The sequence below is a fragment of the Canis lupus genome, chromosome 8 (assembly GCF_003254725.2).
Source record: "Canis lupus dingo isolate Sandy chromosome 8, ASM325472v2, whole genome shotgun sequence".
In the NCBI taxonomy this organism is placed as follows: Eukaryota; Metazoa; Chordata; class Mammalia; order Carnivora; family Canidae; genus Canis; species Canis lupus.
In genome coordinates this window covers 13,862,913-13,875,513 of record NC_064250.1, presented here as the reverse complement: position 1 = coordinate 13,875,513, position 12,601 = coordinate 13,862,913, and the positions used below count along the sequence as shown (strand labels likewise).

The following is a 12,601-nucleotide window of genomic DNA, read 5'->3' as shown; positions in this document are numbered from 1 at the left end:
CCGGCAGCGCCCACCTCGCGCCGCGCCCGGCCACGCCACGGCAGGAGCGGGGCTGCTCTGGTGGGTGGGGCCGGCCTGAGGGGCGGGGCCGGCAGGCGCCTCGCCCCTCACTCGGCGGACCGTGGCCTGGGAGGCGCGACGACCGGCTTGCGTGGGGCGGGACGAGGGCCGGCCGGCTCCAGCGCCGCTTCCGGCCCAGCCCACGTCCGCGGCTCCCAGAGCCGCCGCCTGGCACCGCCGGTGACGTCAGGCCTCGTACCTGCACCTGGAGCTTGGCTTAGGCGGGATCTGGGCGCAGCCGGCCACCCGCTGCGTTTTGGGCGGATGCTCTCCCAGACCTTGGTTTCTGCACTTAGAAATCAAACAGCCTCGTGGTGTGCTTCAAAGGCTTGTGAAAATATATTTTAAGATGTAAGGCTCTGCTGCATATGCCCTTCCTAACATGGATGACAGTCTAGCCAAAAATACCCTTGAAATAGGAGCCTCAAAGGTAAACTTTGTTTACACTTCTCTGAAATACCTTATAACTGTAGAAAAAGTTAAGTGAGATCTGAAGGAGAACAAAGGGCACCAGCAAGGGTCCATTTGGGCAAATGTGAGAAATATTTTATGTTTTAGGGCCGTGTGTGTGTGTGTGTGTGTGTGTGTGTGTGTGTGTGGTGTGTAAGGGGTATGCCAGACTTTGCCCATTTTTCCCTGTGTTCATCCAAATTAGTCATGATTGCAGTGATTACAGTATTACTTAAACTAGTTGGAGCATTTCCAGGTACATGTTCTTTTATTGTAGTTGTAGTATGAAAGTTTTCACACAAGTTATTGTGAATTGTAGAAATGAAAAATAAAATACATTATTTTGGCCACAGGGAGCCTTTTATGAAACTTTTAATTACATTTTTATGCCAATCAAAATTCAGAAATACTCCCCAAAGCTACGGCCTTGTAGATTTGTTTTTCTAGATGGCACCAACAGGTCCAACACCCCTGCAACCTTAAATATTCCTTTCTCTCCTGTGCAAAAATTATTTTTTCCTTCTTCTCTGTTCATGTCTTTATAGACTTTCTATCTTGCATATAACTATAACCCAAAAAAACAAAAACCTTTTAAAGACCAAAGTTGATTATTTGAAAACCATCAACATTTTAGTAGTTGGTTGTTAATTCATGATCCATATTCTGGTAAAAAAAAAAAAAAAATCAAGTTGGCTTGTTGTTAAGGTAAACAGGTTTTAGTAATATGACCTGATGCTGCCTGGTAGTACTAGCAGGGATTGAGACAGTCCCAAACAACAAAAATAAATTCTGCAATAAATTGAAAAGGAAAATAAAGAGCCAGTTGTTAAAGACCTTATGCTTTGGTTTTCATAAACAAGGACAGTTCTACATTACTTGTATTCAAAATCCCTTTCCTCTTATAGACATCAACAGTATTAAAAATTTGTGGACTGTTTATAAATGCATGATTTTATTTTGCAAATTGACAAACACCAAATTACAATTTTCAATGCTGAAGTAGAATGTGTTTTCATAGTTTACACGTGTATTTGTTAACCGAAAATTCAAAATGCAAGTCATATCCCAACATGAACTGGAAGTATTTCCTAAGAAGAGTTACTTCTAACAAAAATAGTTCAAGAGAAGTCTATTACAAATGAAGGACTGGTAGCAACAGAAAAGCATAAAATCTAATAGTTTTATTTTGGGAATTTATATTTTTGTCAGTATTTCCAGAGTGTCATAACTCAAAGTGGGCAAACAAAGCAATAGATCAAATCTTTCCTTCTTCACCTGTTAGTATAAGTTGTATAACACTATGAGAAAAATACATCCAGGTTCTTTTTTTTCATCCAGGTTTTAATATAACTTATCTATTTGGAAGACATAATTGTGGTCTAAATTTATCACTTAATGGTATTATAGATTTTAAAAAGGTAAATTTAGGGGCAGCCCCTGTGGCGCAGTGGTTTAGCGCCGCCTGCAGCCGGAGGTATGATCCTGGAGACCCAGGATCAAGTACCACATCGGGCTCCCTGCATGGAGCCTGCTTCTCCCTCTGCCTGTGTCTCTACCTCTCTCTCTCTCTCTCTCTCTCTCTGTGTCTCTATGAATGAGTAAATAAAAATTCTTAAAAATAAATAAATAAAAATAAATAAATAAATAAGGTAAATTTAGATCTTCCTATTTCTCTGAAAAGCTGGAAAAACAGAGCTGACTAAAATTCAATAACCAGTAATGTCGACCAAATAAAAAAACAAGATTTTCTTATGGTCTTCACAAAGCTACATATCTATTTTAATAAAAAGTTTCTTTTTAAGATTACCTCATGTCTCAAATAAGGGATAACTGTCAATAATACATAAGAAAAAATAAGGTGGTAAAACTAAAAATGAAAAACAAACAAACAAACAAACAAAAAAACAAAATGCACGTTAGGCTGATTTTAAGCATAAATTGTTAAATAATCGTAGCAGTTCCATGTATGGAGCCCAATATGACAGGTACTATGCGAAGGACTTTCCTTGTCTTCCTCACAACAGCTCTATGATAGAGGCATTATTATAATTACCTACATTCTACAGATGAGGAGACAAAGACTCAGAGGGATTAAGAAATTTGCTCATGGATACAGCTGGTAAGCAGCAGAGCAAGGATTTAAACCCAGGCAGTCTGATTCCAGAGCCTATATTCTTAGCCAGCCACTCTGCTCCTCTGGGAATAAAAAATGCCAGAAAATAGGCTATTAGGGGCAGAAAATTCCTACACCAAAGGTGAATGTGATATTTGAAAAGATTTGAATACAAATTTTCAAAGTATATATTTTTTAAAATCTATTATGAGGTAGCCATTTGCAAGTTTTAAAGACCTATATTTAACAAACAAATGAAAATACCAAGTGAACATGTTTTACTTGATGCCATGTGAGTACATTTCTTTTAATTGGAATTTGGTCAAATTTTTTTTTGTGTCATGGGAATGAACTATTGATATTCAACTAGCAGAATTTTTTATATGGCATTAATCATAAAAAAAATCAGTTTCTTTGTACATTATGCCTGAGCACAGCAATCTCAGTGTTGAAAGCTAAACATATTAGTCTGAAGTCTGTCGAAACGTAGGAGTCTTCTGACAATAATCTAAAAAACAAGTATAAAGCTATAAGGATTGCCACAATTAAGGATGCCTTTCCATTTAATGTAACAATGACTAAAGCTAACACTGATATACAATATTTAGAAAACTTAAGGGAGTAAATCCTAAATTCTCATCACAAAAAGAAATCTTTTTTCCTTTTTTTTCTTCTTCATATTTTATGGACATGAGATGATGGATGTTAGCTGAACTTATTGTGGTAATCATTTCACAATAGATAATGTTAGGCCATCATGCTGAAACCTTAAACAGTGATATATGTCAATTATCTTTCAAGAAAACTGGAGAGGGATAAATAGCAGTTATCTCAGGGCAAGATCATCCATTGTTTAACACAGTAAGGAGGAAATTGCAGAGAATCAAGACATACATCAACTGAAGGATTTCACACTTCCTGTATTTCCTATGAAACAGGGTGTCAAAAATTTGACAGATATTTTCTTGTACCACCTTCTGCCAGAAATGAAATTCTGACCCCCTTAATTGATTTCCCAAAGTCAAAAATTATGGGCCCATGAATATAGCCTATAACAACTCTCAGCTCTTTTGGGTCACTGAGGAAGAAATTTCTCTTATTCAATTATAAAATAATAAAAAGCAAGCAAGCATGGTTCCTAAAATATGCAAATAGATAGACACTGTATGTTCTCCTTACTTGCAGATAAGTAACCATTCTCTAGAAAGAGACTCATAAAATTTGAGCATGTGTTGTTTAACTACATACCATAGTCACAGGCTATTACTCCCTTCTGCTTTTTATGAGAAGGTAAAGCATTTATGCCCCAGTGTCAGAGGAGTCTTATCCCTGTTACAGGCAGGTACTGCTGTGTAATCACTTGAATATTTTGCATTTAGATCCAACTGGTACCAAGAAATGCACTGTTTTAGGCTCCAAGCACTCTGTAAGGCAAGAGAAGTTAAAAGATACATGCTTTTGAAATGATAATTTCAAATGGAGAGAGAAAAATGAGAAAATTGTAAACACTAGCTTAGGCATGCCAAACTCAAAAGAATTTCTGTGGCACAAAGTTCTTATCAAAGGAAATGTGCCATAATTACCAGCTTACAAGGTGTATTTTCACTTTAAAAGTATCTGAAAATTACCTCATACTCAGCATACCCGTATCACAGATAAGAGGTCAGAGGAGACAAGGCCTAGATTTTAGGGTTAGCAACTACTTAACACAGAGCACAAATACCTACACCTAACTGCAAACTGTGGGAAAATAACTACCATAACAAAATTTCACATCACATCAACTACTTAACAAAAATAACCCACAGACTACACAACTATCTAGAAATTAAATTTGAATTAACCCCCCAACATATGAGATACAAATTCATCATTCCTGTAACTCATGACTCAAAAACAAAGAAGATATTAGATTCAACTTTAATGCAACAAGCTTAATGTTGAGAATATGGTAATTGGATTTTAGAGCAAAACTGTGATGATGACAGTTGTTTCAAATCTAGTGTATGCAAGCAATGAAGATCATCTAGATTCGAGCTGTGATGATGGATTTCTAGTTTTGGATAGAACTTATTTGGCTTTATTAATAATTATATCTAGGTTTTAAGGAATATCAAAACTTACATTTTATTGTTATTTAGCCATGAGTCTCACTGACATAGTTTTTATTAAAGCTTATTCAGATTCCTTGGTTGCTGTCTCATACAAACTGTAAAATACTAAATTTTACCACATACACAAGTATAAGTTAAAATTCTTTTGCATTTATTTTAAATGCTTTGTTTCATTTTTTACTGAAATATTTGTATTTTCTAGAGCTATATGTAAAAGAGATTCAATTTATTTTTATATTATGGCTTACTTTTTAAATCCTCTATATTCACTGCAATAAAGTATTAATATTAATTTTACCTACACTAATATGCATGAGACTTTAGTTCTAGTAAATTTCCTGCTTTTGTTGCCTCTGTATATAAGTATTTATTGACAGTATTAGATTTCTTTTTTAGCTATGTGACACTATACTTCTATTCAAGATTAGTACATTACTGCATATCAGACCTAGGAACTTTTCTCATTAAAATATACTGTATTTATTTGAACAAAATAATGTATACAACACATTTTGAAATTCGTTTTACTACATAGAAAATACTTAATTTTTTCCAAAACATTACTCTATAAAATTGCAATGAACTGTATACACTTACCTTGTATCCTACATGCCAGCAAATATACTTCCAGAAGAATACTGACATCACATCAAAATGGCATTAATTTGACCTTTGTTGGTGCAATAGTTTGTTGAAATTAATTTCTGAGTTTTTGTTTTATAATTATATAAGCATTGTAAGCTTAGGAACTACACCTAATTTTATGTTTGTACATATTTAATTAATATCATAAAATTCCAGAAGAATCCAATGTTACACAATATTAGATCTAGCTAGTAGTCTAAGCAGGGCCTATATAACAGGTAACAAAAGCTTAGGAACCAATTTCAACAATAGTGAAAAATAGGAAATTTGGTCTAATATTTGATTTTGGTATATGGGGTACTTATGTGGTTAAACATCAGTACTTTGACAAAAACTGTAAGGGTGGAAGGATAGCTTTTGTAACTAAAAATGTCAGATTGAGGAATTGATACGGTCAGAATTTTAAAGAGCATCTCCAATTCCCTCATCTCACAGAAGAGGAAAGAGAAATGGAAGCTGAATAAGTGTTCTGGTGTCCTCTGCCCACTGTTATTTTTGCTTCTGAAAAATATAATTTGCACCAGATACAAAAATACTTAAAAATAGTGCCTGAGCCATAAAGTTTGGCCAAGGGTCTTATTTCCTTCTTTGGTCAAAGTGAAAAGTAGTACCCTGAGGATAGAAATCACAAAAATCCTTGCCCAGAAAAGGTGGTATGCATCAATTTAATTAGAAGCTAATTTGGAAAACAAATTTTCTCATTGTCAAATTTCTATAGCTGGACCTTATGATGACATTTCTGCAGAACACAAAATATATCATTTATATAGGGTGTACAGTGTTCTATAGGGATATGCTAATTTTTAGCTGGTAAAAATAATTTAGTGGGATATAAAATCTTTGACCAAGTAAACAAGAAAATCTGCTGCATTCTTTATGTAATTACTTTTTATTTTTTTAATTTTTATTTATTTTTTTATAATTACTTTTTTAAAGAGATTTTGGCTCATATGACCTTTTTAAAACACTTGAGTCATAAAAAATCCAAAGTAACCAACAACCAAATCAACCTTGTCATCGTCTCATTATTTTTAATATGTAGTAGTGACAGTCTAATATATGTAACCATTTTCCCATTAGGAGGTCTATACATTAACTAGTATCAAAGTACATCAATTTCGTCAGTTTTTTTTTCATGTGTAAGAAACAACAAAATTGGCTTTTCAAAAAAAGAAACATATTGCCATTAAGGCTTCAAATATATGAGGTAAAAAAATGGAAGCTATATATGAAACATTTATTATAAACTAAGTTCAATTTAAATGGCAGGCCTGAGATTTTCTATGGCAAAATTACCATAATTATTCTAAGTTAAACAAAAGTTCCCAATACTAATGGTTAAGTCATTCTACCATATTTCTGATTAAAGGTACACTTGTTGGACTGGTTTTGTTTTGTTTTTAAGTAGGCTCTATGCCCAGCATGGAGCCCAACCCTTGATCTCATGACCCTGAGATCAAGACCTGAGATCAAGAGTCAGGTGCTAAACCAACTGAGCTATCCAGGCATCCAGGCGCCCCTATAGGACTAGTTTTAAGTAACATATAGCCATTGGTTTTTCTATCTGCCTTTTAATGTGATTCACTGAAAAATTTAAATCATAAAGGAAGTTAACAACCCCTTAATTTATAACGAGTTTGAAGTTTATTTTACAGCACTTTTATTGAGACATCATATAACTACTGATCAGGACTGTTTACAAATGTAATGCTTGGCCTTTGAGACAATTAGAAACTTCTAAGTACTAGATTTTACATCATGATTTGTTTAACTTAAGAAGTATTATGATGGTGAAAACTAAGAAAAGAAAATCTAAAGCAAAAATATAATGATTTCCACAAAAACTATATATTCCTCCCTTATATCAAAGGGAGGGAAGGAAGTAGGAAGGAAAGAAGATGAGAAGAGAAAGAAAAAGGGCAAGAGACAGGCAAGAAAAATACTTTTTTTTTCCTGTTTGCAAAAAGGAGGGAAACTCTTGAGGTCTCAGCAAATAATGTAATCAACTGAGTCAGTTTAAATTAAGGCATCTTCTTTACATATTATTGAATCCCATCATGCCTTTCATATTGCCAGCAGCACCCTGTTGAAACTGCCTCATCATGGACTGAAGTCCTGCCATACCACCTAGAGTAAAAATAGGGTAAAATCAGATAATTATTAAGTGGAACTTGAAAGGTGTTACCAAATAAATGGTTTTACTTCTAAAAAATTTCTGGGATCTGACTGCAATTTGGTCATCAGCTTTAAAGAACATACCAATTAAAAATATCTGTTATCACCAGTATCTTTATCTATAAAAGAGATTGAATAACCTACCTCATCATGTTAGAAGGAATAAATAATATATAAAAAGATCTTAGAACAGTTCCTGTCACACAGCAGGGAGTTAATAAATCTAAACAAAATTTTTTTCTGAGAAGTCCAAAAGAGTCTTGTTGTAAATAGTAACCAATTCTGGGGAGTGGAGGAGTTGTTTCAAAGGACTCCCAGGAAGAAAAGAATTCATCATTTATTAAATATCTATATGCTCAAAGTTGTACTAAATGCTTTCATGTATATTAGCTCACTTAATTGTCACAATTTCTTGATGAGATATCTGTGATTTTACAAAAGAGGAAAGTGAGGTTCATAAAGTTTAAGGAACGTTTTTCATAGGTCACTAGCAAAAGTATAATTGGGTTTCAAAATCCTTATATAATTTCAAAGTCTTATCATTGAAAATAACCCAGATTCTAAACTAGGGCAAATAGTCACTGAAACAAACATTAACAAAAGATGATTAAGTATATTGCTTAAAAAATCACATAGATGGCAGAAGAGTGAATAAAACCTCAATTATATAGCACTATTACAACTATCCAACTTAGAATTCAGATGACCATTTCCCTCAAATCATACATCTTTTGAACAGATATTCATCATATCACAACAGAAGGCTTATTAAAACTTAACCCTTATAAATTAACTGTGTATTATAAACTGGTAACAACTTTGTACTTACCCATGTGATGAAGAACTCTTGGATCCATCATTTTGGCCATTTGTTGATTCAGTTTTGCCATCTGTGACTGGCTCACATTCTTAGACATGTCACCACCTGAATAAAAAAAAAAGGTTTTGCGTCAATGTAGAATATAATATAATCAAGGTATAGAAAGTTTAATGAACTGAGTAAAATTTGTTAGAAATCACTCCTAATCTTATCACCCTAACACATAATTTCTATTTGTACATATTCCCTTCTCATCTTTATCTCAATTACTTAAATATTTTTGAGAAAGAACGAGTGAAATTCTGTATTAAGGGATATTTAAGGGATTTTTTTAAGGGCTATGATTTTTGTTAATAAAAAATTGTATCCAATGATTATTAATAGGAAGCTATAACAGTTGTTTAATAGTCCTATGGGAGAATGCTGAACAAAAACCTGACTATAGATAAGGATTCACAGGGAAAGTACCTGGATTGCTTGTAGATTAATATGAAAGAATAAGACAGAGAACATGAAGATTTGCAAATATCTAAGAAGCTATTAAAAATAATGAAAGGCTTCAGAGAATGGAAAGACAAATAATGCAACTCCATTTACCAATGAATTTCCACACACTCAATTGAAACTCCACAGTAAAAAAGGAAGCCAATAAAAGAGATGCACTCTGAGGCAGAACAGGTAAGAGCATCCTTTAGAGAAAAGCTGCTGTGGTCTTAAGAGACAGGAAGCAAAACAGATCATCAATGCAACAACAAGTAGAGTTGCTTCAGGCAAAATTATTTCAAAGGAACATTAATTCTGGTATTTCCTCAGAAATTCTCATTATGAAAATGAACATTAAGGCTGGCTAATCTGAATAAATTACATGAATGAATAGATTACATGAATTAAGAAATATGAATGAAAGATGTTTTTTATAAAACATGATAAAAAAATTTCACAATTTTTTTTTAAATTTCACGATTAATACATCTGTGTAAGGTGTGAATACTCTGCCCATTGACAAATTATTTCTGAGGAATTAAAACTTCTAAAAAATATTAAGAACTTGGTGTGACAAGAATATATGTCACATCCACTCCCCATTTCATCTTGATTCTGCCTTTATTGAGTAATCAATGCTATCAATGCTTAGATAAACAGGTCCACAGTAGTTCAATCAAGAATAGTCAGCTTTCTCTCTCTAAAATAAATAAATAGGGATTCCTGGGTGGCTCAGTGGTTTAGCAGCTGCCTTTGGTTCAAGGCATGATCCTGGAGTCCTGGGATCAAGTCCCACATCGGGCTTCCTGCATGGAGCCTGCTTCTCCCTCTGTCTGTGTCTCTGTCTGTGTCTCTGCCTGTCACTTTCTCTGTGTCTCTCATGAATAAATAAATAAAATCCTTAAAAACAAAAAACAAAACAAAACACAAACAGGGTTATTTGGGAAAGATGTTAAACATATTTAATAATCACTATCTGAAAAAAAAATCACTATCTGAAATAGCATGTGATGTGAGAAATTATAACCCATCTTAAACATGTTTTCTAATTTTTCTTCCTGTCACAAAAAAATAGCATATAACAAGCAAAAAAATAAAGCATCAAAGAAAAAAGATGATTTAAAAAATTATATAAATACTCATCCTTTTTAGAAAGCTATTCAATAGTATTGCTTCATCTTTGGAGATTATCTAATCAATGTGTTTGAAATAATAAATTCACTTCAATAGTGTTTGTAATACAGAAAAAATATTTGCGAGGGCTTGGACAATTGACTAACTCTGGAAAAGTAAATTTATCTTTTTACCTTATTCGATACACAGCAAAATAAATTTCAGATGGGATAAAAATTTAAAAACCTAAAAAATAAAACCAAAACAAGTAGAAAATGTAGGTGACTACTGTGGTTATCAAGATGGGGAAGGCTTTTATGAGCATAAGAAAATTTAAAAAAAAAATGATAAATAGGCTTGCCTACATTAAAAAGGAAAGCTTCCATTCACTAAAAACTGTAAATAAAAGGCAAATGAAAACTGGGTAAAATATTTGTAAACATAAACCAAGGATTTTATTTTATTTTTTTTAAAGATTTTATTTATTTATGAGGGACAGAGAGAGAGAGAGAGAGAGGCAGAGATGCAGGCAGAGGGAGAAACAGGTCCCATGCAGGGAGCCCAACGCAGGACTCAATCCGGGACTCCAGGATCAGGCCCTGGGCGAAAGGCAGGTGCTAAACCACTGATCCACCCAGGGATCCCAAGCCAAGGATTTTAAAGAGTGATTACAAAGCAACGGGAGAAAAAAAGACAAATGAAAAGGATCCTAAGAGATGATTCACAAAGGAAATCCAAACTAATAAATGTATGAAGAGATGTTAAACTTGAGTAGTAATCTAAAAAACATATCCTGAATCATTAAACTGAAATTATTAAATTGAAAATATTAAATAAAATATTACTCAGCTATTAGAAATGACAAATACCCACCATTTGCTTCAACGTGGATGGAACTGGAGGGTATTATGCTGAGTGAAGTAAGTCAGTCGGAGAAGGACAAACATTATATGTTCTCATTCATTTGGGGAATATAAATAATAGTGAAAGGGAATATAAGGGAAGGGAGAAGAAATGTGTGGGAAATATCAGAAAGGGAGACAGAACGTAAAGATTGCTAACTCTGGGAAACGAACTAGGGGTGGTAGAAGGGGAGGAGGGCGGGGGGTGGGAGTGAATGGGTGACGGGCACTGGGGGTTATTCTGTATGTTAGTAAATTGAACACCAATAAAAAATAAAAAAATAAAAATTAAAAAAAATTAAAAAAAAATATTAAATAATTAAATTATTATAAAATTCATTCAGCATCAACTATGTATCTGATCAAAACAGACAAAATCCCCGGCTAACCAGAAGCAGATGAATCAGCCTAAATATCCACTGCACCAAAGATATAATCATAACTGGAAGAGTATTCAGTGCTTAAAAGTTAAATCTTGAAGAATATTTGACGATATGGAATAATAGTAATGATGTTTCAGAAGAAAGCAGTAGTTCACTAGTTATAGTCCTATTTTGCAATAGGACTGATAGGATTCCCTGGGGAGAAAAGGTGATGGGTGTTTTAAGTTTTTTTCTTATACTTTCTTATTCTCTCTAAATTTTCTTTACTATGTATTACATCTTCATAAAGATAAAGTCATTGTTTATCTTTAATAAATATTAGTGTTTATTACCTTGAATCTGAAAACATAAATCAGATCATATTCAAGAAGTACATGAATATAACATGAAATTCGGCAATGTGTTTTCCAGTACTGGCAGTACTACTTGGCTTTAATTTTAGTTTCTCAATTTCTTTCTTTACTTTCGCTATGTTAAATAATGATGAGTCTAATACTTTTCTTACCTTTGAAAAGTCCTTTGATACCTCCCATCTTTTTTACCATCTGTGCAAATTTGGTATATTGTGTCAAAAGTTCTTGAACATCTCTTGTTGACACACCTGATCCTCTTGCTACTCTCTGGATTCTTCCTGGTTGCTTACTAAAAACCTTGGCACCATCAGTACTGTCAAGTTCTGCAGACAAGGATTAATTACTTTCATTTACATACAATTAATATTATCAAAAGTTATGTACAAATTTATCTTATACACAAATAAAATTACCGCCAGATTTAACAAATGTTATCATCTGCCATGTTTGCATCTGATTTTTAAAATTTAAACATGAAATATATTCAAAAGAACATCTATAATATTTATAAACTATAAAAACAATAAAACAAATACACATGTACTCACCCCACAGTTTAAGTAAAATAGGACATTCTGAAAACTTTTGAAGCCTATGTGTACCTTTTCCATATCTCATTTCCAACTGCTCCTCAGAGCATATACTAGAAGCATAAGGTATATTCAAAAAAGAAAAGTGCTCGCTTTAGCTCTAAATAACTATTAACATTTAAATAATAAATTTAGGCATCTAAGCAACTGAAGTAGGTAGGTTCTATCATCAACAGAATAACGGTAATATTTTCTATATAATTTCGACTAGTATTTTAATCTTTTCTGTGAGATAAAGAATGAGTTAATTCCCTCCAGTGTTTTTATAACTCTTAGAATACAAGGTGCATTTCTTCTGGCATTAGCTACATATGATCTCAGACAGAATACAATGGACTTTAATTAAAATTCCTAATACATCTGCATTCTCTCTACAAGATCTCCCATTAAATAGTCAGCT

General features: G+C 33.5%; 2 protein-coding genes across 4 annotated transcripts in view; one reads left to right on the top strand and one right to left on the bottom strand.

The window, feature by feature from the left end:
* Positions 1 to 298: 298 nt before the first annotated feature.
* LOC112657127 (uncharacterized) overlaps positions 299 to 12,601 on the top strand; it is a 78,036-nt gene continuing 65,733 nt past the window's right edge. Inside the window, exon 1 of the mRNA XM_035719823.2 lies at positions 299 to 490. The gene's annotated coding sequence lies outside the window, so the exon portion shown is untranslated. The remainder of the gene's footprint in view (positions 491 to 12,601) is intronic.
* Positions 7,026 to 12,601, bottom strand: part of SRP54 (signal recognition particle 54) — a 37,455-nt gene continuing 31,879 nt past the window's right edge. For all 3 annotated transcript variants that reach the window (XM_025442961.3, XM_025442962.3, XM_025442963.3), the window contains 3 exons: positions 11,764 to 11,934; positions 8,387 to 8,482; positions 7,026 to 7,509 (listed from right to left, as the gene is read on the bottom strand). In XM_025442961.3, coding sequence (XP_025298746.1) covers positions 7,418 to 7,509; positions 8,387 to 8,482; positions 11,764 to 11,934 — 359 coding nt within the window. In that variant the 3' untranslated portion in view covers positions 7,026 to 7,417. The remainder of the gene's footprint in view (positions 7,510 to 8,386; positions 8,483 to 11,763; positions 11,935 to 12,601) is intronic.